General features: G+C 39.5%; 5 protein-coding genes across 6 annotated transcripts in view; 4 read left to right on the forward strand and 1 right to left on the reverse strand.

Moving 5' to 3' along the window:
- The window catches only part of LOC104715982 (TELO2-interacting protein 1 homolog), a 6,160-nt gene extending 1,996 nt beyond the window's left edge, over positions 1 to 4,164 (forward strand). Inside the window, exons 6-16 of the mRNA XM_010433342.2 lie at positions 4 to 186; positions 280 to 387; positions 495 to 625; positions 797 to 926; positions 1,054 to 1,387; positions 1,497 to 2,131; positions 2,216 to 2,374; positions 2,503 to 2,577; positions 2,675 to 2,983; positions 3,067 to 3,282; positions 3,362 to 4,164. Of these exons, the coding sequence (XP_010431644.1) occupies positions 4 to 186; positions 280 to 387; positions 495 to 625; positions 797 to 926; positions 1,054 to 1,387; positions 1,497 to 2,131; positions 2,216 to 2,374; positions 2,503 to 2,577; positions 2,675 to 2,983; positions 3,067 to 3,282; positions 3,362 to 4,015 (2,934 nt within the window). The 3' untranslated portion in view covers positions 4,016 to 4,164. The remainder of the gene's footprint in view (positions 1 to 3; positions 187 to 279; positions 388 to 494; positions 626 to 796; positions 927 to 1,053; positions 1,388 to 1,496; positions 2,132 to 2,215; positions 2,375 to 2,502; positions 2,578 to 2,674; positions 2,984 to 3,066; positions 3,283 to 3,361) is intronic.
- Positions 4,378 to 6,053, forward strand: LOC104714203 (splicing regulatory glutamine/lysine-rich protein 1-like). Its single transcript, XM_010431487.2, has 4 exons — positions 4,378 to 4,489; positions 4,732 to 4,848; positions 5,259 to 5,314; positions 5,549 to 6,053. The coding sequence occupies exons 1-4, from the start codon at positions 4,414 to 4,416 to the stop codon at positions 5,783 to 5,785; spliced, it is 486 nt and encodes a 161-aa protein (XP_010429789.1). The 5' UTR covers positions 4,378 to 4,413; the 3' UTR covers positions 5,786 to 6,053.
- Positions 6,141 to 8,729, reverse strand: LOC104714204 (proteasome subunit alpha type-2-B). Of its 2 annotated transcripts, none has more exons than XM_010431489.2 (12): positions 8,560 to 8,729; positions 8,297 to 8,381; positions 8,109 to 8,185; positions 7,942 to 8,006; positions 7,780 to 7,826; positions 7,489 to 7,564; positions 7,237 to 7,304; positions 6,929 to 6,998; positions 6,748 to 6,833; positions 6,609 to 6,671; positions 6,453 to 6,518; positions 6,141 to 6,367 (listed from the first exon to the last, which is right to left on the reverse strand). In XM_010431489.2, the coding sequence occupies exons 2-12, from the start codon at positions 8,335 to 8,337 to the stop codon at positions 6,319 to 6,321; spliced, it is 708 nt and encodes a 235-aa protein (XP_010429791.1). In that variant the 5' UTR covers positions 8,338 to 8,381; positions 8,560 to 8,729; the 3' UTR covers positions 6,141 to 6,318. The 2 variants fall into 2 exon arrangements, with proteins under 2 accessions (XP_010429791.1, XP_010429790.1); XM_010431488.2 differs by having other exon boundaries at positions 8,297 to 8,366; positions 8,560 to 8,728.
- On the forward strand, positions 10,353 to 11,145 carry LOC104714205. The gene is made up of 2 exons (XM_019230288.1): positions 10,353 to 10,638; positions 10,722 to 11,145. Exons 1-2 carry the CDS (start codon positions 10,380 to 10,382, stop codon positions 10,970 to 10,972), a joined length of 510 nt encoding a protein of 169 aa, XP_019085833.1. The 5' UTR covers positions 10,353 to 10,379; the 3' UTR covers positions 10,973 to 11,145.
- On the forward strand, positions 17,446 to 19,086 carry LOC104714207. Its single transcript, XM_010431491.1, has one exon. The coding sequence runs from the start codon at positions 17,753 to 17,755 to the stop codon at positions 18,917 to 18,919; it is 1,167 nt and encodes a 388-aa protein (XP_010429793.1). The 5' UTR covers positions 17,446 to 17,752; the 3' UTR covers positions 18,920 to 19,086.

Raw genomic sequence — 19,293 nt, forward strand, 5'->3', positions numbered from 1 at the left:
ACAAAATCTCAAGGGCAGAGCGACGAGCTGACAGAAATTACAAACCAAGACATTGTAACCATCGATGTACCTGAAAAATTCAAACTGAATCCGAGTCGAGACTCCTTTCATGTTGAACGTACAAAGGAATGGTTAGATAGCACTACTTCTCACGTGAATAAGCTTCTCTGCGAGACGTTTCCTCATGTATGCTATTTTTACTCGTGCTACGTTAAACGCTTATATACCAAATCCTTTGGAGCTGTTTTTTCTCAGTGGTGATATCGTAATTTGTTTCAGCTTCTTATTCACCCAGCCGGAAAAATACGAGGGGGATTTCTCGCAGCAGTACGTGGATTGCTATTGAAGAGCTCTTGTTCGCTGAAGGGGTCTAGATTAGTGATGGTGGTAGGTTCATAAGAATCATAACTAACAACAACAAATGATTTGGATATTTGATATCTCCATTGCAATGATTTTTCAACTGGATATATTTCTTATAATGGATGATGCAGGAATGCATATGTACTCTGGCTGTTGATGACTTCGATGAAGTTTCTGTAGCAGCTCAGGAATTTCTTGATCATTTATTCTCCAAAGGTACAAATCACCACATAGAGAGTGATGTAATCAAGATCTTTAGCAGGTATTGTTCTCTTTGTTGTTATATTGATTCTTTATTTTGTATTCCAGCTCTCTTAATAGATATAGCAGGTATTGTTCTCTCTGCTGTTATATTGATTCTTTATTTTGTATTCCAGCTCTCTTAATAGATATGTGTATTTTATTCTTCTTCTGGACTTGTTAATGACAACAGACTGCTTGAGAGGCTTCCGAAAGTGGTTCTGGGGAATGAGGAATTGCCTGCACTTTCAGTGGTGAAGCAGTTACTTGTCATCACTTATTATTCTGGTCCGCAGTTTTTGGCGAATCATCTTCAGTCTCCCGTATGTATTCTTTCTTGACACGCTCATAGGTTTGGTGCGGCTTCTTTCTTCTATCAGCAAAAATCAAACATGATCTAATAATGGCTTGCGATATATGATTAGTTCTTCTTGGCATTCTGTTATGTAGATAACAGCTAGCAGATTCCTGGATATATTTTCTCTCTGTCTGAGCCAAAATTCAGCATTCACCGGTTCTCTTGAGAAACTCATCGCAGAAAGGCCCTCATCATCGACAGGTTACCTCCCTTCAATCACAGAATTAAAAGTGGGGTTTCGGGAGACTAGATACAACCGTACTGTTCCAAATATCACTGAAACAGATCAAGTAAAATTGGAGATATCGTCGCCCACGAGCTATATGTTACCTCGCATGCCTCCATGGTTCTCTTACGTTGGTAGCCAGAAGCTCTATGAGATGCTTGCTGGAATCCTTAGACTTGTAGGATTATCCTTAATGGCAGGTCATTTCAAATTCCTCTGAAACCGTTTTTTTGAAAATTACTCTGCATTTAATTTATAGATGAGGTAGTTACTGATAGTAAATGATCTCGTTGTGTTTGTGTTTGCTAGGATTTCAAAATGAAGGGCATTTAGCTGTCATCCTGGATATTCCTCTGGGGGTTTTCCGTAAACTGGTTTCAGATATTCGTGCGAAGGAGTATGATGGAGAAGACTGGCAATCTTGGTGTAATCGAACAAGTTCAGGACAGTTAGTTCGCCAGGCGGCAACTGCTGCTTGTATCCTGAATGAGATGATTTTTGGTCTAACGGATCAATCAACTGATGCTCTCTCAAGACTGCTTCAGAAGTCAAGAAAGGGAAGTGACAAACTTTCCTGGGAAATCTCATGGAATAAACGTGCAAAAAGTCATCTGATTGATTGCGTTGGTAAAATCTTGCACGAATACCAATCTTCTGAAGTGTGGGATCTCCCTGTGGACCAAAAGACAATTCCTGGTCAAACTGATTCCGATGTTCAACATTTTAGTCTGCATTTCTTAAGAGACTGTGCAATGCTACACCAAGTTATATTAGAAGGAGTAGGTGTATTTTCCTTGTGTCTTGGAAAAGATTTTGCTTCAAGTGGATTTCTTCACTCTTCGCTTTACCTTCTGCTTGAGAGTCTTACCTGCTCCAGCTTCCAAGTTAGAAATGCTTCAGATGCTGTCTTACGTCTTCTTGCTGCCACCTCTGCCCATCCAACAGTGAGAATTTACGATAATGTAATTGGAGTATTCAATCACATCATAGTGTTTCCTTAAATCAAAACCTTGCTGTTTGTTTGGCAGGTTGGGCATCTGGTTGTTGCAAATGCGGATTATGTTGTTGACTCTATTTGTCGTCAGCTGCGCCACCTGGATCTTAATCCTCATGTCCCAAATGTTCTTGCTGCTATGCTTTCTTATATCGGAGTTGCTCATGATATACTGCCTTTATTGGAGGAACCGGTAAGGCCATTTGCAGTGAACCGTTTTTTTCTTTCACTAAACTAATATGCCTTTGTTTGATGTTCACACCCTCCGATTCATAATCAGTGCGTTAAGAACTTTTTATTTTTGTTTTGGGGGATCTGCAGATGCGATTGGTTTCCCAGGAACTAGAAATTGTTGGTAGACAACAGCATCCAAATCTAACTTCACCCTTCTTGAAGGTAGATTCAATCATTAATTTTTTCTCTAATAGTCTTTTAAAATCATTTGTTTTCTTGGTCTAAGAAACATCACAACCTTTGTTATTACTCCTGGCAGGCTGTTGGTGAGATTGTAAAAGCATCAAAGAACGAGGCTTGCCTATTACCAGACCGAGCCAAGTCATATAGTGTTCATGTTAAGACCAAAGCATCTGATGCGATAACATCAAGGCAAGAGAGAGGTTCAGATTTTGACAATAAAGTTGATGACGAGGACGAATGGGAAAACATAGTGCTTGAACTGAATCGTTCTAAACGATACAGACGCACAGTTGGATCCATCGCCTCTTCGTGTTTAGTTGCAGCCACACCTCTCCTTGCATCATCAAATCAAGTCTCATGCTTGGTCTCCCTCAGTATAATCGAGGTATTGGATTAGTGTTTTTATTAAGCTCTCTTTCTCTGTCATTTCCGCAACTGAACTCAATCCGTAACCTTCCAATCATACAGGAAGGAGTAGTGGCACTGGCTAAAGTCGAGGAAGCTTATCGAGCTGAGACAGAAACCAAAGAAACAATTGAAGAAGTCATTGAGTTTGCTTCATTCTTTCAGCTTAAAGACTACATGAATGCTACAAACGATGGAGCAGACGAAAACCGCCTTTTACCCTCTATCAACAAAATCTGGCCTTTCTGTGTTGCTTGCATACGTAACAGAAATCCCGTGGTACAATCTCTATCTCTCTCTTTCTCTTCCTATGTTATCTACAGATTTATTTAACGGTTTATAAAACCTTTTTCCACAGGCTGTGCGCAGATGCTTAACTGTGATAACCCGAATCATTCAGACATCCGGAGGAGATTTTTTCTCACGTCGTTTCCGCAATGATGGCCCGGATTTTTGGAAGCTTTTAACAACATCTCCATTCCACATTATGACAGCGAAGAACCTCCGGGAAGACAACAAATCGGCTCTCCGGCTTCCTTACAGAACCGTCTCCGAGTCGTCTCCTTCGATTGCTGAAGGTTCCAGCTTGAAAGTGCAGGCTGCACTTCTCGACATGATTGCAGAGCTTTCTAGAGACAAACGCAGTGCTTCAGCGTTAGATGCAGTCTTGAAAAAAGTTGCGGGACTGGTCGTTGGGATCGCCTGCAGCGGCGTAACTGGCTTAAGGGAAGCGGCTTTGAATGCATTGAGAGGTTTGGCTTGTATCGATCCTGATCTCATTTGGATTCTGTTAGCTGATGTGTACTATTCTCTCAAGAAGAGAGATTTGCCTCGTCCACCGTCTCCAGAGTTTCCTGATATGTCTACGGTTTTGCCTTCACCACTGCCGGAGGATTGTCAATTTCTGTACGTAGAGTATGGTGGTCGGAGCTATGGTTTTGAGTTGGAGTTTAGCTCCGTTGAGACCATCTTCAAGACAATGCAGTCTCTGGTCTTTGTTGACCAATGTTAATAACTTTGCTTGTAAATACTTTTCTGAAAACATATGAAACTAATTTATTATTTAATTGAAATTCTTGGGAAGAAAAATACATTTGTTTATTGTGTAAAACATTGGGGGCGAGATGCAAAAGAAATAAAAAGTAGGGGGTTTAAATGAAATTTTTAGACCCGACCCGGGAAATCTAAATCCTGATCTTGGGGCCCAAATAAATAAATACGTCGCTCGCTGCCTCGCTCCGATTTGTATTGGGTAAAATATTGAGGGAGAGATGCAAAATAAATAAAAAATAGGGGGTTTAAATGAAATATTAGCAATCGAGACCCGACCCGGGAAATCTAAATCCTGATATCGGGGCCCAAATAAATAAATACGTCGCTCGCTCCGTTCTCTAGTCTGAACAAAAAATCATGGGAAGCGAACGGAGCCTCAAGGAGAAGAAGAGAAGCAGAGGTCGGAGCCAAGATGATTCTTCGTCTTCCGATTGTATGGTTCTTCTTCTTCTTCTTCTTCTTCTTCTTCTTCTTCTTCTTCTTTCCAATCGTTTTCTTATTTTGGGATTTCAGTCTTAGACTCTTAGTGATTTATCTATCGATCCGTGTGCAAGTTACGAGCATCATCGTAGCTATTCGTGTTCGCGATTCTGAATTTGTAGTTCGATTTGTTTGTGGAGGAGGACATGATCTGAGACTGTATATGTTGAAATTGTGATGTTTATTTATGGACAGACGAAGGGAGAGTAGTTAAAAGGCATCGAGGAACAGAGAAAGATGATGAAAGGGCAAGTAGGAGAAGTGAGAAGAAGATGAAGAAGAAGGAAAAGAAATCTCACAAATCGAGTTCATGTATGTTGTTACTTCTTTATCCAATTTCTGATTTCTAGTCTAGTTAAGTTTTGTGTTATGATTAATAGTATTCATGTCTTTGCTTCTTCATCTTGTTGTTTTGAGCTGTTATTTTGCTGTTTTTGCTGCTGATATCTTCTAGTGAGTGATAGTGTTCTACCCATGTGAGCTGAGTCTTCTTTTTCTTGTACGAAGCATCGATTTAGCTTTGTTTTAGTTGTGTCTTCTCCTAGGGAGGGAAGATGTTGTAGTTGAATCTGTTGGTTAGGTGCCACAAAGAAAGTATGTTGTTTTGGTTACGGCTATTTATCTCTCATCAGCATGACCTATATGTATATATCATGTGTCTTTGCTTTTCTATATGATCTGTTTTTCTTGCTGCTGACATACATTGTTTTATGTTCTTACAGCAAAGTCTAAGGATGATAAGCATAAAAAGAAACACGCCGAAGGTGACAACCAGCTAGTGAGCTCTCTCTCTCTCTCTCTCTCTCTTACCCTTTGAAACATATACAAACATCTGATTGTATATTTCGCTCCAACTATACTTTTGTTTGACAGTCTGTATGTGTAGGTCTCTTCCTTTTGTTTAGCCATGGTTTAATTAAAAAAGTCTCCTTGCCCTATTGTGTAATGTTGGACGGATGATCCTAATTGAGATTCTGATAAAATGTTGTTCTTTTTCGCCTTCTTCTTCCAGAAAGAGGGCATTCCAGAGCTATCAATGGAGGACTACTTCTCGAAGAACAACGAGTTTGCTACATGGCTGAAAGAAGAAAAGCGTACTTACTTTAATGATCTCACAACCGAAGCTGCACGAGAATTGTTCTCACGTTTTGTCAAGAGATGGAACAGAGGGAAACTTGAGTCTCGATACTATGAGGGAATCTCCACTGCCCCACGAACAGCTCACGACTGGATGATCAAGCGTAGGTGAAAAAGCAATACCTTCCTCTTTGGTTACCTCGCTTCTTGCTTCTTATGTATATGCAGCTTGATGGTACCAGAGATACCTCTTTCTAGTTGCTCTACTTAGACCTCTCGTTGCATTACTTCTTAGATAGATTGCTGTTGAGAGACTTGTTTGTAGTCAAAGCCAGTTTTCAGACGAAGAAAAGACATAAACATACCAAAAACGGTTTAGGTTTACCGCTTTTAGTTGTTCTCTTATTTCTGTTATTGCACTTTTCGAGATTTTGATTTAACGCGGATCGTGTATGTTATTTACCGGCGTTTACAATATATATAACATTAGCATTGGTTTCGAGTAACTGATCATAAGAAACAAGATATCCACCAAAGAGATACTTTAAAATGAGTGAATAAAGAGATTCTAACTTGGGTCATCGAGTCTTCACAAATTCCAAAAGTTTTACAGAAGCAAGAACCATAAACTATGTGCAACCAGCCAACAAAAAAGAGAAAGTGTTGAAATGAAAATCCGGGTTTGGTGAACGGTTAAGTGAAAGTTTACTCGACTTCAGCCAAGTAATCATCGATTTCTGCTGGTGTTAGTACCCTGCATATAACATTCTCTTTTCAGATATCGATGGCAATAACAAATATTCTTTTGATTATATTAGTTCGCAGTCTTGAACGTTTACCTGAAAACTTTGTCAGCACCGATTTTGCCAATCTCAATGTTTTTGCTCGAGATTTCTCCCTCGAAACTTTGATAACAAAGAAAGACACAAAGAGGTTTTAGGCTTTTGTAAAATTCTGATATATAGAAAGAAACTAGTGTTGGTAAAAGTTCTCACCCTTCCTTCAATGTCAATATTGCCGTGTGAATGGCATCATCAAGTTCCATATCTTCTGTGTACCTGATCAGAGTAAAAGATGTCATGACATGGTTCCAAGATCATAAACTCATCATCACAAATGGTAAAGTATTATCACCTCTTCTCAAGAAATGTCTTTGCATTCGAAACATTCTTTCCCATTGCCGAAGCTTTCCATGAGAAATATGAACCAGATGGATCCACCTAGTGAAAAATGAAAATCATGAAACAAGATGATTTATGGGTTTTACTTCAGACTTTTAGCAGGATGGTTATATTTTGTTTAATGCTCTGGATACCTGATACAGTTGTGGACCCTTGTCATCATACCCCGCCACCAGTAGAGAGACTCCAAACGGCCTAACACCACTATTAACAGGAAAAAGGAGACAATTAGAAGCCCGTTTCAGTAGTCTAGTTTATGGATACAGAATTTCTTTAACAACAATATCTCATGCCTAAATCGATCTTAAAACTAAGGTTAAAAGTGTATAGAGAGATGCTCTAAAGCTACAATCTTTCAGCTAGTAACTCCTTAAACCTTGTTGAGAATATGGGAAATGATAACCATAAAAATTTTGTAATATACAATTGACATAGTACTTACCCCGACTGAGTGAACTCTTGCATCACCGTGGCAGTTTCCCTTACAAGTTGAGTAACGGGGATGGGTTCCTGCAACAATAAAACCCCTTAAAAGTTGAAAAACTGAGCTAACAGGGTTGTGAATATGCAAGCTTATATACCAACTGGAATTATCAATCCAAACCAGCAAGGACTGAAGATTTGTCATACATGCGTTACTAGATAGTCCAGGAAAAAAAAAGTAGACAAAAAAGAAGAAGGATATTAAGATTACTTTGTACAGTCGGAGATATTGTTCAGCCTGCTTCCTACTCTTTCGCACAAGAACTCGGAAATCAGGACCCATACCACTACATAAAAGGCAATCACCAAAGTTAGCATTGAAATGATGAGGGCACTACGGAAAACGGAAAAGGTTGCTTTTCATCAATAGCACAAGTACCTAATTAGAGATACTAAGTACCCAAAACAAAATATAAAAAAACGTCTGATAAATCCAATTTCAAGCAATGAAACCAGATGCACTATGAAGAAAAAGAAGTAGGGATAGGCTGTGGAGAAGAACCTGTAAACAGTTCCAATGTTGGGAGTCAAATGTTGAATCTTTTGAACCTGAAACAGACATTAGATAAACATTAGTATCATAGGAACTATGCAACCTAGGAGGAAAGTAACAACAAGGAAAAAAACAGGCAAAGAAGGAAGAGATGATCAAGTATCAACTAACAGAGGCTTCATCAACAAGAATAGAGGGAAGTTTCTTCTCTGTTGCAATGACAACTCCGTTTGAAGCTGCAGAAAGAACCCACCACACCCACCAAGGTCATGATTATATATATATATATGAGTAGCTTAAAATCTCTCTAGCTTAAAGAAATTTCCATGAAAAGAGACCTTTGATTCCCAGAGATGTTTGGCCAGAACCAACAGCTGTTAGGGCATGTTCAATCTGAACCAGCTTCCCTGATGGGCTGTTTCATAAATATAAACCAGAAGCTAAATCAAAAACCCAGAAGAAACAGATCCAAATACTCAGAAAATGAGATGCATTTTTTTGAAGGATAGAGTTAAGTTTAGTAAACCTGAAAGTGGTGAGAGAAAACGAGTACTGACTGTCACCCATTGCAAAGCAAAGCTACCTTAAGCAATAATCTGTAAGTAAAAATCCTAAACAATTAACAAAAGTTCAAACTTAAAACCCAATACAATTATAATAAATGAAACGAAATAACGTCTGAGAAAAGTACACTGCAGCGACAAATTAACTCTCCGAAATCCGAATGAAGAATCGTAAGGGAAACAAATCAAATTCAACGATCCAATCAAGAAAGATAAGATAGCATACCTTTTGATCGAACAACGTAATGGACGCAAGAGAAAAAGAGATGAACCCAAAAAGTGAAGAATTTAAGCTTTTTAGATTTCTTGCACAAAGGGTTGCAGTGAGAGAGAGAGAGAGACTCTTCTTCACATGAGAAAAGAAAAAAAGAAGAAGAATTACGAAACGGCGACGTTTACGACTTCATACTCTACTTTGAGAAAATTAATTAATAGGATTGGTGCACAAGGCCAATTCATACAAACTTAAAGGCCCATTATAACGAAGCCCATTCTCAACCCGTATATATATTACATATCAGTGGGCGCCAACGCAACCTTTTATTGCTTCAATCAAAGGGATTTCAAAACCCTAGGCGCTCTCGAGATTTTCTCTGATTAACTCTGCGTGCGTGCGTGCGTATCTCTCAGGTAAAATTTCCGAAGACAATTATTGTATGTATATATCCACAAAAAGTATCCTAAAAGTTGTAATTGCGATCGAAACGGTTACGACAGTAGTGTTTCGCTCTATCTCTCTCGGTCGGTCGGTGATTTAATAACAACCGTGGCAAATCTATCTCTTCGTAAAAAAGGGCTTATTCTTATGTTTGATATCTGTTCTTACAGCGAGCGATTTGCTTTCCCAATACTAATAAAATTTGATTTTCGTTAGGTCTTTTTTTTCTTTCTGAAAAGTACCTCTTTAATGATGAGGAGGGGGGATGCTGTGATAAAGAAGGCGGCTACTCCGGAGGAGGCTGAGGCTGAAACATTTGTATTTTGGGACATCAAACGGTTTCCGGTTCCCCTTGGCTTTGATGCTCGTCGGATCCGTCCTTGCCTTGCACAGTTTTTGGAGAGATATGGCTACTGTGGTCCTCTCAGCATCCACGCCGTTGGCATACTAACGAACGTCCATGATGACATCCTTGAAGCTCTAACTTCCACCGGAGTCAATCTTCATTACGCCCGCTTCGGTTAGTACATCTTCTCATACCTTTCTACACTAGTAATTAAATGGTGGATAGAGAGAGAGAGAGAGAGAGCTTGAAGTCTTTTGTTTCTTCTGAAAACAGGTACCGCCAGCCTCATGGGGCTTATGCATGACTGCATTTATGATAATCCACCCCCAGCTAATATTTTGTCCATATCCGATCCGTTGGCTTTCCCTTACGCTAAGACTGGATTTAACTTGTTTGGGCCGTTTTCATATTCTTCTCTTAAGAAAGACGCCATCAGCTGGATTAAATTAATTCTGTCAGGTATGTTTTGTTTTTTTTTTTCCTGTCGTGTTGATGAAAATAACTAATCTGTTGCTGAACTTTTGACCAATTTTATTTCCCCGCAGAGTCAGCTGCACTTGAGGAAGAGGAGGAGGATACGTGCAGTGAAACATATGACTCTTCCACCTGGTCTTGCTTAATATGCCGAGATGACTGGTGCAAATATCTCTATGGCCAAGGCTATAAAAGTTTCTGCAGTCATCTCTCTTCTCCAGAACATTTAGATGAGGTAATTAGAGCATTAATTCTACTAGACAAATCCCATAAATACGTGTTTCCTCAGTAACTAAATTTTGAGTCAAATTAAACAACCACTTGCTTTGTTCTTTTCCTTTCTCACTTGTACTTTTGTTTGCCTAAATCTGATGTGCATTTGTTTCTGCAGAAGTCCACTTTCTCCACTTCCATTTTCCCATCATGTGACTTATCCAGGGTGGAGGATAAGCATCCTCCCACCCTTGTGAGGAAGGAACCAAAGGCAAGTTCTCATATCTGAAAACGCCGCTCATGTTTCTAAAATTTTAGCTTCAATAACCTCTTACTAAAAGTTTCTTTCTCACTTATGAAGATGGCTTCTCCGGAGGAGGCTTTGGCCGAAACATTTGTCTTTTGGGACATGAAACAGTTTCCAGTTCCCTCTGGCTTTGATGCTCTTCAGGTCCTCCCGTGCATTACACGGTTCTTGGAGAAATATGGCTACTCTGGTCCTCTCACCATCACTGCTGTTGGCGATCCATCACGCATACCGGGTCACATCTTTCATGCCCTCTCTTTAACCGGAATCCGTCTTTATCATGTCCCCACTAAAATACTTCGTCGCGGTTAGTTTCTTTTCATCCTTTGTACCTTTATACGACGAGTACACAAGTTTCAAGTCTTAATTTACTTTCTTCTGATTCCACAGACACCATGTCACTTATGTCTCACTGCATGTCTGAGAACTCACCCCCAGCTAATATAATGGGCATATGCGGTCCGAGAAGCTTCCCTCCTCCTCTGAGTGGATACAATATTTTCCGGCCGTTTTCGTATTCTTCTCCTCATCAAGACTTCATCCTCTGGAAAAGCTTAATTCTGGCAACCAGCCAACCAACCAGTAGAGAAACTCCAAAAGGCCTAACACCACTATTAACAGGAAAAGGAGACGGAAATTAGAAGCAAGTTTCAGCAGTTGAGTTTACCGATACAGATTTTCTCTAATTAACAACTCATGCCAAATCCCAATCTAAGAAACTAAGGTTAAAAGTGCATAGAGAGATGCTTTAAAGTTACAATGTTTAAAGCTAGTCACTCCTTTAACCCTGTTGAGCATATGGGAGATAGTAACATTTTTTGTAATATACACTTGACATAGTACTTACCTCAACTGAGTGAACTATTGCATCACCGTGGCAGTTTCCCTTACAAGTTGAGTATCCTGCAACAATAAAGCCCCCTTAAAAGTTGAATCAACTGAGCTATAACAGAGTTGTGAATATGCAAACTTATATCAACTGGAATCAATCAATCCAAACCAGCAAAGATTGAAGATTTGTCATACATGTGTTACTAGATACCCCAAGAAAAAATAAGATATTAAGATTACTTTGTACAATCGGAGATATTGCTCAGCCTGCTTCCTACTCTTTAGCACAAATCAGGATCCATACCACTACATAAAAAGGCAATAACCTAAGTTAGCATTGAAATGATGAGGGAACTAAGGAAAATGTTGCTTTTCATCAATAGCACAAGCACCTAATGAGATATACTAAGTAGCAAAAACGTCTGATAAATCCAATTTGAAGATATGAAACCAGATGCACTGTTAAAAAAAAGAAGTAGGGATAGGCTATGGAGAAGAACTTGTAAACAGTTCGAATGTTGGGAGTCAAATGCTGTATATTTTGAACCTGAAACAGACATCAGATAAACACCAGTATCATAGGAGCTATACAACCTAGGAGGAATGTAACAACAAGGAAAAAGCAGGCAGAGAAGGAAGAGATGACCAACTTACAAAGGCTTCATCAACAAAAAAAAAAAAAAGAAGATTACGAAACGGCGACGTTTACGACTTCATACTTTGATTGTAAATTACGATATACATGTACTCCAATAATTGTATGTACTTTGAGAAATTAACTGGTGGACAAGGCCGATTCATACAAACTGTAGGCCCACTATAACGAAGCCCATTCTCAACCCGTATATATATATCACATATCAGCGGCCAGCGGGCGCCCACGCAGTGTTGCTTTTTCTTCAATCTAAAGGGATTTCGAAACCCTAGGCGATCTCGAGATTCTTTCTAACCAACTCTGCGTATCTCTCAGGTAAAATTTCTCGAAGACTATTATTGTATATATGTTCCCACAAGTATCTGAAAAGTTGTATGTTGCGATCGTGGCAGTGTTTAGCTCTCGATTTAACCGTGTCAACTAAGCCTGTTAACACAAATCATTCATCCTTGAGAATCTCTTGTCATGCTTTCCCAATACTAAATTTTTATTTTATTTTCGTTAGGTTTAAAAAACAAGTCTTAGAATGATGAAGAAGGCTACTCCGGAGGAGGCTGTGGCTGAAATATTTGTATATTGGGACATCAAACGGTTTCCGGTTCCCCCTGGCTTTGATGCTCGTCGGATCCGTCCTTGCCTTGCACAGTTTTTGGAGAGATATGGCTACTGTGGTCATCTCACCATCAACGCCGTTGGCATACTAACGAACGTCCATGATGAAATCCTTGAAGCTCTCTCTTCCACTGGAATCAATCTTTATTACGCCCCTTTCGGTTAGTATCTTAATCATCCTCTCTCATGCCCATTACATTACTCTACAGCAATGGATGATGGTTAATAGAGAGTTTCTAAGTCTTTATAGTTTCTTCTGAAACAGGTTGCTCAAGCCTCTTGTCGCTTATGTCTCGCTGCATTTTTGATAATCCACCCCCAGCTAATATTTTGGCCATATGCGATCCCATAGCCTTCCCTTACCCTGCGGATGGATTCAACATTTTCGGGCCGTTTGTATATTCTTCTCCTAAGAAAGACGCCGTCATCTGGATAAGATTAATTCTAGCAGGTGTGTGTTTTTCTTGTCTCTTACTGTGCTTGCTTGTTGAAAGTAACAAGCTAACTAATCTGTTACTGAACGTATGACCACTTTTTATTTCCCCGCAGAGTCAGCTGCACTTGAGGAGGAGGAGGAGGATACGTGCTGTGAAACGGATGATTCTGCCAGCTGGTTTTGCTTTATATGCCGAAATCTTCGTGGCCAAGGCTTTAAGAGTTTCTCCACTCATTTCTCTTCTCTAGAACATTTAGATAAGGTGATTAAGCATTCTAGACCAACCAGAGAGACTTAATAACTGTTTTTTTTTTTTTTCCTTTCTCACTTGTAATTTTGATTGCCTGACCTTATTGTTTTTCCACATGCAGAGGTCCACTTACTCGGATTTCCAATCACTTGAGTATGTAGACATATCCAGGGAGGAGGATAAGCATCCTCCCACCATTGTGAGGAAGGAACCAAAGGCAAGTACTTCTAAATTTTACTTTTGTTTGCTTAAAAATTGGCCCTGCTTCAAAACCTCTTACCAAAAGTTCCTTTCTCACTTGTGAAGATGGCTTCTCCGGAGGAGGCTTTGGCCGAAACATTTGTCTTTTGGGACATGAAACAGTTTCCAGTTCCCACTGGCTTTGATGCTCTTCAGGTCCGCCCGTGCATTACACGGTTCTTGGAGAAATATGGCTACTCTGGCCCTCTCACCATCACCGCTGTTGGCGATCTATCAGGCATACCTGATCACACCTTTCAAGCGCTCTCTTCCACTGAAATCCGTCTTTGTCAAGTCAAGAAAGGTTAATTTCTTTTTTCATCCTTATACCTTTCTACATTAATGAACGACTCAAGTCTTTAGTTTCTTATGAAACAGGCGTCAGGTCGGTTATGTCTCGGTGGATTTCTGAGAACTCACCCCCAGCTAATATTTTGGGCATATGCGCCCCGACCCCGAGTGGCTTCCCTCCACCTCCGAGTGGATACAACATTTTCCGGCCGTTTTCATATTCTTCTCCTCAACAAGACTCCATCCTCTGGGAAAGCTTAATACTGGCAGGTGTGTGTTTGTCTCTCTGACAGTGTTGTTGAAATAATTCTGGCAGATTTTCATATTTTCTTCAATGCTCTGGATACCTGATACAGTTTTGGACCCTTGTCATCATATCCAGCCACCAGTAGAGAAACTCCAAACGGCCTAACACCACTATTAACAGGAAAAAGAGACGTTAAATAGAAGCATGTTTCAGCAGTCTAGTTTACCGACACAGATTTGCTTTAACAACAATATCTCATGCCAAAACCCAATCTAAGAAACTAAGGTCAAAAGTGCATAGAGAGATAGCTCTAATAAGCTTACAATGTTTAAAGCTAGTCACTCCTTTAACCCTGTTGAGCATATGGGAAATAGTAACCATAATTTTTTTTGTAATATACACTTTGACATAGTACTTACCCTGAATGAGTGAACTCTTGCATAACCGTGGCAGTTTCCGTTACAAGTTGAGTAACGGGAATAGTTTCCTGCAACAATAAAACCCCCTTAAAAGTTGAATCAACTGAGCTATAACAGGGTTATGAATATGCAAACTTATATCAACTGGAATCAATCAATCCAAACCAGCAAGGAGTCATACATGTGTTACTAGATACTCCAAGAATAAAAAGGTAGACAAAAAAAAAAAAAAAATTAAGATTACTTTGTACAATCGGAGATATTGCTCTGCTTCCTATACCACTACATAAAAGGCGATAACCAAAGTTAGCATTGAAATGATGAGGGCACTAAGGCACAAGAACCTAATGAGAGATACTAAGTACCCAAAACAAAATATAAAAAACGTCTGATAAATCAAATTTTCAAGCTATGAAACCAAAATCCACTACTAAAAAAAGAAGTAGGGATAGGCTGTGGAGAAGAACTTGTAAACAGTAAACAGTTCCAATGCTGGGAGTCAAAAGCTGAATCTTTTGAACCTATTTCAGACATCGGATAAACATCAGTATCATAGGAACTATGCAACCTAGGAGGAAAGTAACAACAAGGAAAAGCAGGCAGAGAAGGAAGAGATGATCAACTTACAAGGCTTCATCAACAAAAAAAGAAAAAAAAAAAAAGAATTACGAAACGGCAACGTTTACGACTTCATACTTAACTGTAAATTACAATATACTCCAATATTTGTATATACTTTGAGAAATTAATTGGTTCACAAGGCCGATTCATACAAACTGTAGGCCCATTATAACGAAGCCCATTCTCAACCCGTATATATATATTACATATCAGCGGGCTCCAACGCAGCGTTGCTTTTTCTTCAATCAAAAGGGATTTCGAAACCCTACGGCGATCTCGAGATTTTCTCTAACCAACCTCTGCGTATCTCTCAGGTAAATTTTCATGAAGACTATTATTGTATATATATGTTCCCACAAGTATCTGAAAAGTTGTATGTTGTGATCGATACGATTACGGCAGTGTGTCAAATAAGGCTTTGATCTCTGTTCTTTCAGTGATTTGCTTTTTCCTTATACCTAATTTTTTTTATTTTTTTGTTCGTTAGGTTTAAAAACAAGTCTTAGAATGATGAAGAAGGCTACTCAGGAGGAGGCTGTGGCTGAAGTATTTGTATATTGGGACATCAAACGGTTTCCGGTTCCCCCTGGCTTTGATGCTCGTCGGATCCGTCCTTGCCTTACACAGTTGTTGGAGAGACATGGCTACTGTGGTCGTCTCACTATCAACGCCGTTGGCATACTAACGAACGTCCATGATGAAATCCTTGAAGCTCTCTCTTCCACTGGAATCAATCTTTATTACGCCCCCTGCGGTTAGTATCATCTCTCATGCCATTACTCTACAGCAATGGATGGTTAATAGAGAGTTTCTAAAGTCTTTAGTTTCTTCTGAAACAGGTTGCTCAAGCCTCTTGTCGCTTATGTATGACTGCATTTTTGATAATCCACCCCCAGCTAATATTTTGGCCATATGCGCTCCCAAAGCCTTCCCTGACCCTGTTGATGGATTCAACATTTTCGGGCCGTTTTTATATTCTTCTCCTAAGAAAGACGCCGTCAGCTGGACAAGATTAATTCTGGCAGGTGTGTCTCCTTACTGTGCTTGCTTGTTGAAATAACCAGCTAACTAATCTATTGTTGAACGTTTGATCACTTTTAATTTTATTTCCCCGCAGAGTCTTCTGCACTTGAGGAGGAGGATATGTGCTGTGAAACGGATGACCACGCCAGCTGGTTTTGCTTTCTGTGCGAAGATCTTCGTGGCCAAGGCTTTAAGAGTTTCTCCACTCATTTCTCTTCTCAAGAACATTTAGACAAGGTGATTAAGCATTCTAGACCAACCAGAAAGACTTAATAACTGTTTTTTTCCTTTCTTACTTGTAATTTTGATTGCCTGACCTTATTGTTTTCCACATTTGTTTCTCAATCAGAGGTCCACTTACTCGAATTTCCAATCACTTGAGTATGTAGACATATCCAGGGAGGAGGATAAGCATCCTCCCACCATTGTGAGGAAGGAACCAAAGGCAAGTGCTTCTAAATTTTACTTTTGTTTGCTTAAAGTTGACCCTGTTTCCATAACCTCTTACCAAAAGTTTCTTTCTCACTTATGAAGATGGCTTCTCCGGAGGAGGCTTTGGCCGAAACATTTGTCTTTTGGGACATGAAACAGTTTCCAGTTACCACTGGCTTTGATGCTCTTCAGGTCCGCCCGTGCATTAAACGGTTCTTGGAGAAATATGGCTACTCTGGTCCTCTCACCATCACCGCTGTTGGCGATCTATCAGTCATACCTGACCACACCTTTCAAGCGCTCTCTTCCACTGGAATCCGTCTTTTTCATGCCAACAGAGGTTAATTTTTTTTTAACTATCCTTTCTACATTATTAACGGACGACTCAAGTCTTTAATTAGTTTCTTCTGAAACAGGTATCAAGTCGGTTATGTCTCGGTGGTTTTCTGAGAATTCACCCCCAGCCAATATTTTGGGCTTATGCGACCCGAGAGGCTTCCCTCCACCTCAGAGTGGATACAACATTTTCCGGCCGTTTTCATATTTGTCTCCTCAACAAGACGCCATCCTTCCTCTGTCCTTAATTCAGGGGCACTGCAGTGAAGGACTGTTACCCATTGCAGCAAATTAGTTACCTTAAGCAATCTGTAAAAATCCAAATTAACTAATATCATCCTCTAACCAGATTTTGCTAAACTTGAATCCAAAAATACACAATGATCCATCCACACTCACTATGAAGTTAAGACCAAACACAACTAGTTTAACAACTTAAGTGGAACGGAATTACGTCTGAGCAAGTACACTGAAGATATTATATCTGACAAATACTTTAATACTTAGAATGAAAAAAAGGGACAGATGAAAACGACTATCCGAATTAAGAATCGTAAGGGAATTAATTCGAATTCAACGATCAGCTCTCTCGCTCAAACTGGACACAAGAGAGAGAGATGAACCAAAGTGAAGATTTTTTAAGCTTTAATAAGATTTTTGCAGTGAGAAACTTCAAAGAGAAGCAAAAAAAAGAAACCGAAACGGCGACGTTTACAACTTCACACTTACTATAAATTACAAAAACACTCCAATATTTAAGATCTAATTACAGTTTCGACCACATTATTTATTTAACTACCCTACTCTCGCTTCCGCGACAGACTGAGTCTTGGTAAATAAACTATTCCACTTCTTCTTCTTCTTGTAGCAGTTTCTTAGTTCCCGAAATTGAATGGAAGAATCATCGGAATACGCGTTTCAGTGCTTCTTTTGCTGATTCTTGGCGAAAATTTTTGCTCCTTTAATTTCTCCACTTTGTTTATTCAGTCTGGTGTTCTGTTAATCTCTCGATATCGAACACCTTCTAAATGCTTTCGAAGAGTAAGAGAGATGTCTTAGATGTTATCAGATTCTTGTTTACTACTAATTCAAGCTTCATCAGAAACACGGGTTTCAGAATTCCTTTACCTGCTACTTTTACCACCAAGTGTTCGACGTTATGCCTGAACGGACCTGAAGAATGCATTGAGGATTCTGAGCTCTCGGTTGTATCATCTAATCACATAAATATTAGTCCTTCACAAGTTTTACGAAGATGGGGTTGTGATGATGATGAAATATCAAAGCTTTTTACTCGCAGGCCTGCTTTGCAGAGAGCCAATGTTGCTCAGCTGGAGTTTAAGTTAAGTCTTCTTAAGCCACTGGGGATCACGTCTTCAGACCTTGTCAAGATTGTTAACTGTCGTCCAAGGTTCTTTAGCTGCCGTATTCACCTTGTCCTTGATGAAAGAATCAACTACTTCATGGAGTTTTTGGGGTCAAAGGAGGTGTTGCGCAGAGTCATTATCAGGAACCCGTCACTCATGTTGTATGACCTTGATGACAAGATCAAACCTGCTATAGAGTCTTACAAAGAGTTGGGCTTTAGCCAACAGGATCTTGTCTCAATGTTGATATCTAGACCCACGTTGATCCCGAGAACAAACTTTAACAAGGAGAAGTTTGGGTACATTCAGAAAACTGGGGTGACAAGAGAATCCAAGATGTTTAAATATGTTGCAACACTCATCGGGGTCTCGAGGATGGAGACAATCCAAGAGAAAGTTGGAAACTTTGAAAAGTTTGGCTTCTCGGAAGAAGAGATTTGGCATCTTTGTGGGAAATGTCCAGTTCTTCTCACTCTCTCAGTTGAGAAAGTTCAGAGAAACATGACTTTTGTTATAGCCTCGATGAAACTTCCAGCTCATTCGGTGTTTAAGCACCCTTGTTTGCTTCTCCTTAACCTCGAGACTCAGCTAAAACCTCGTGCGGATCTTGTTAAGAGAGTCTTGGAAATGAGTTTAAAGCCACTCGTAAAAGAAGTGAACATTTTCACAGCGCTGAGGATGAGCGAGAAACGGTTCTTGAAGGTTTATGTAATGTGTCATCCACAAGATGTTGCAGACGAGCTGATGGAGTTTTATGAGAAATCCAAAAACATGAAACGTTTGGCTGAGAAATCCAAGAAATTCATCCGTAAAGGGTTCCCCTTTTGAATCTCTCTCTTTTTCATTAGTTTCTCTGAATTTGTTCATTACAGATGTAACATTGTGTAAAATTTTCGATCTTCCCAATCTTGTAGAAGGTCCACATTGCAAATTATGGTGTTCTAATAAGGAGCTTTATATAATGGTAAATCATTTGGCTTGGTTTGATGCGGTTATTATTGAGGTTATTTGGTTTGGTTAGCTTTGTGTTACGGTTTGGCTTTGTGTGACAGGAATATCCATTAGAATATCCTTTTTCTATCTTATCTTTATGTTAACGGATACATTACAATGTATACCGGTTTATGCTTTTGATTTACTTATTTTGAGACCGGTTTGTGGTCCAAACAACTAGTATGTAAGGCACTCAGTGTCATTTCAGG

This window comes from Camelina sativa, chromosome 9 (assembly GCF_000633955.1).
Source record: "Camelina sativa cultivar DH55 chromosome 9, Cs, whole genome shotgun sequence".
In the NCBI taxonomy this organism is placed as follows: Eukaryota; Viridiplantae; Streptophyta; class Magnoliopsida; order Brassicales; family Brassicaceae; genus Camelina; species Camelina sativa.

Excerpts from the sequence above, each read along its gene's own strand:
- LOC104714203 (XM_010431487.2), top strand. The coding sequence starts at position 4,414 with ATGGGAAGCGAACGGAGCCTCAAGGAGAAGAAGAGAAGCAGAGGTCGG. Across the intron at positions 4,490-4,731 it reads TGATTCTTCGTCTTCCGATT|ACGAAGGGAGAGTAGTTAAA; the intron begins GTATGGTTCTTC and ends ATTTATGGACAG. Across the intron at positions 5,315-5,548 it reads CCGAAGGTGACAACCAGCTA|AAAGAGGGCATTCCAGAGCT; the intron begins GTGAGCTCTCTC and ends TTCTTCTTCCAG.
- LOC104714207 (XM_010431491.1), top strand. The coding sequence starts at position 17,753 with ATGCTTTCGAAGAGTAAGAGAGATGTCTTAGATGTTATCAGATTCTTG.
- LOC104714204 (XM_010431489.2), bottom strand. The coding sequence starts at position 8,337 with ATGGGTGACAGTCAGTACTCGTTTTCTCTCACCACTTTCAG. Across the intron at positions 7,827-7,941 it reads TTCTTGTTGATGAAGCCTCT|GTTCAAAAGATTCAACATTT; the intron begins GTTAGTTGATAC and ends TGTCTGTTTCAG. Across the intron at positions 6,834-6,928 it reads AGGGTCCACAACTGTATCAG|GTGGATCCATCTGGTTCATA; the intron begins GTATCCAGAGCA and ends ATTTTTCACTAG.
- LOC104714205 (XM_019230288.1), top strand. The coding sequence starts at position 10,380 with ATGAAGATGGCTTCTCCGGAGGAGGCTTTGGCCGAAACATTTGTCTTT. Across the intron at positions 10,639-10,721 it reads CACTAAAATACTTCGTCGCG|ACACCATGTCACTTATGTCT; the intron begins GTTAGTTTCTTT and ends CTGATTCCACAG.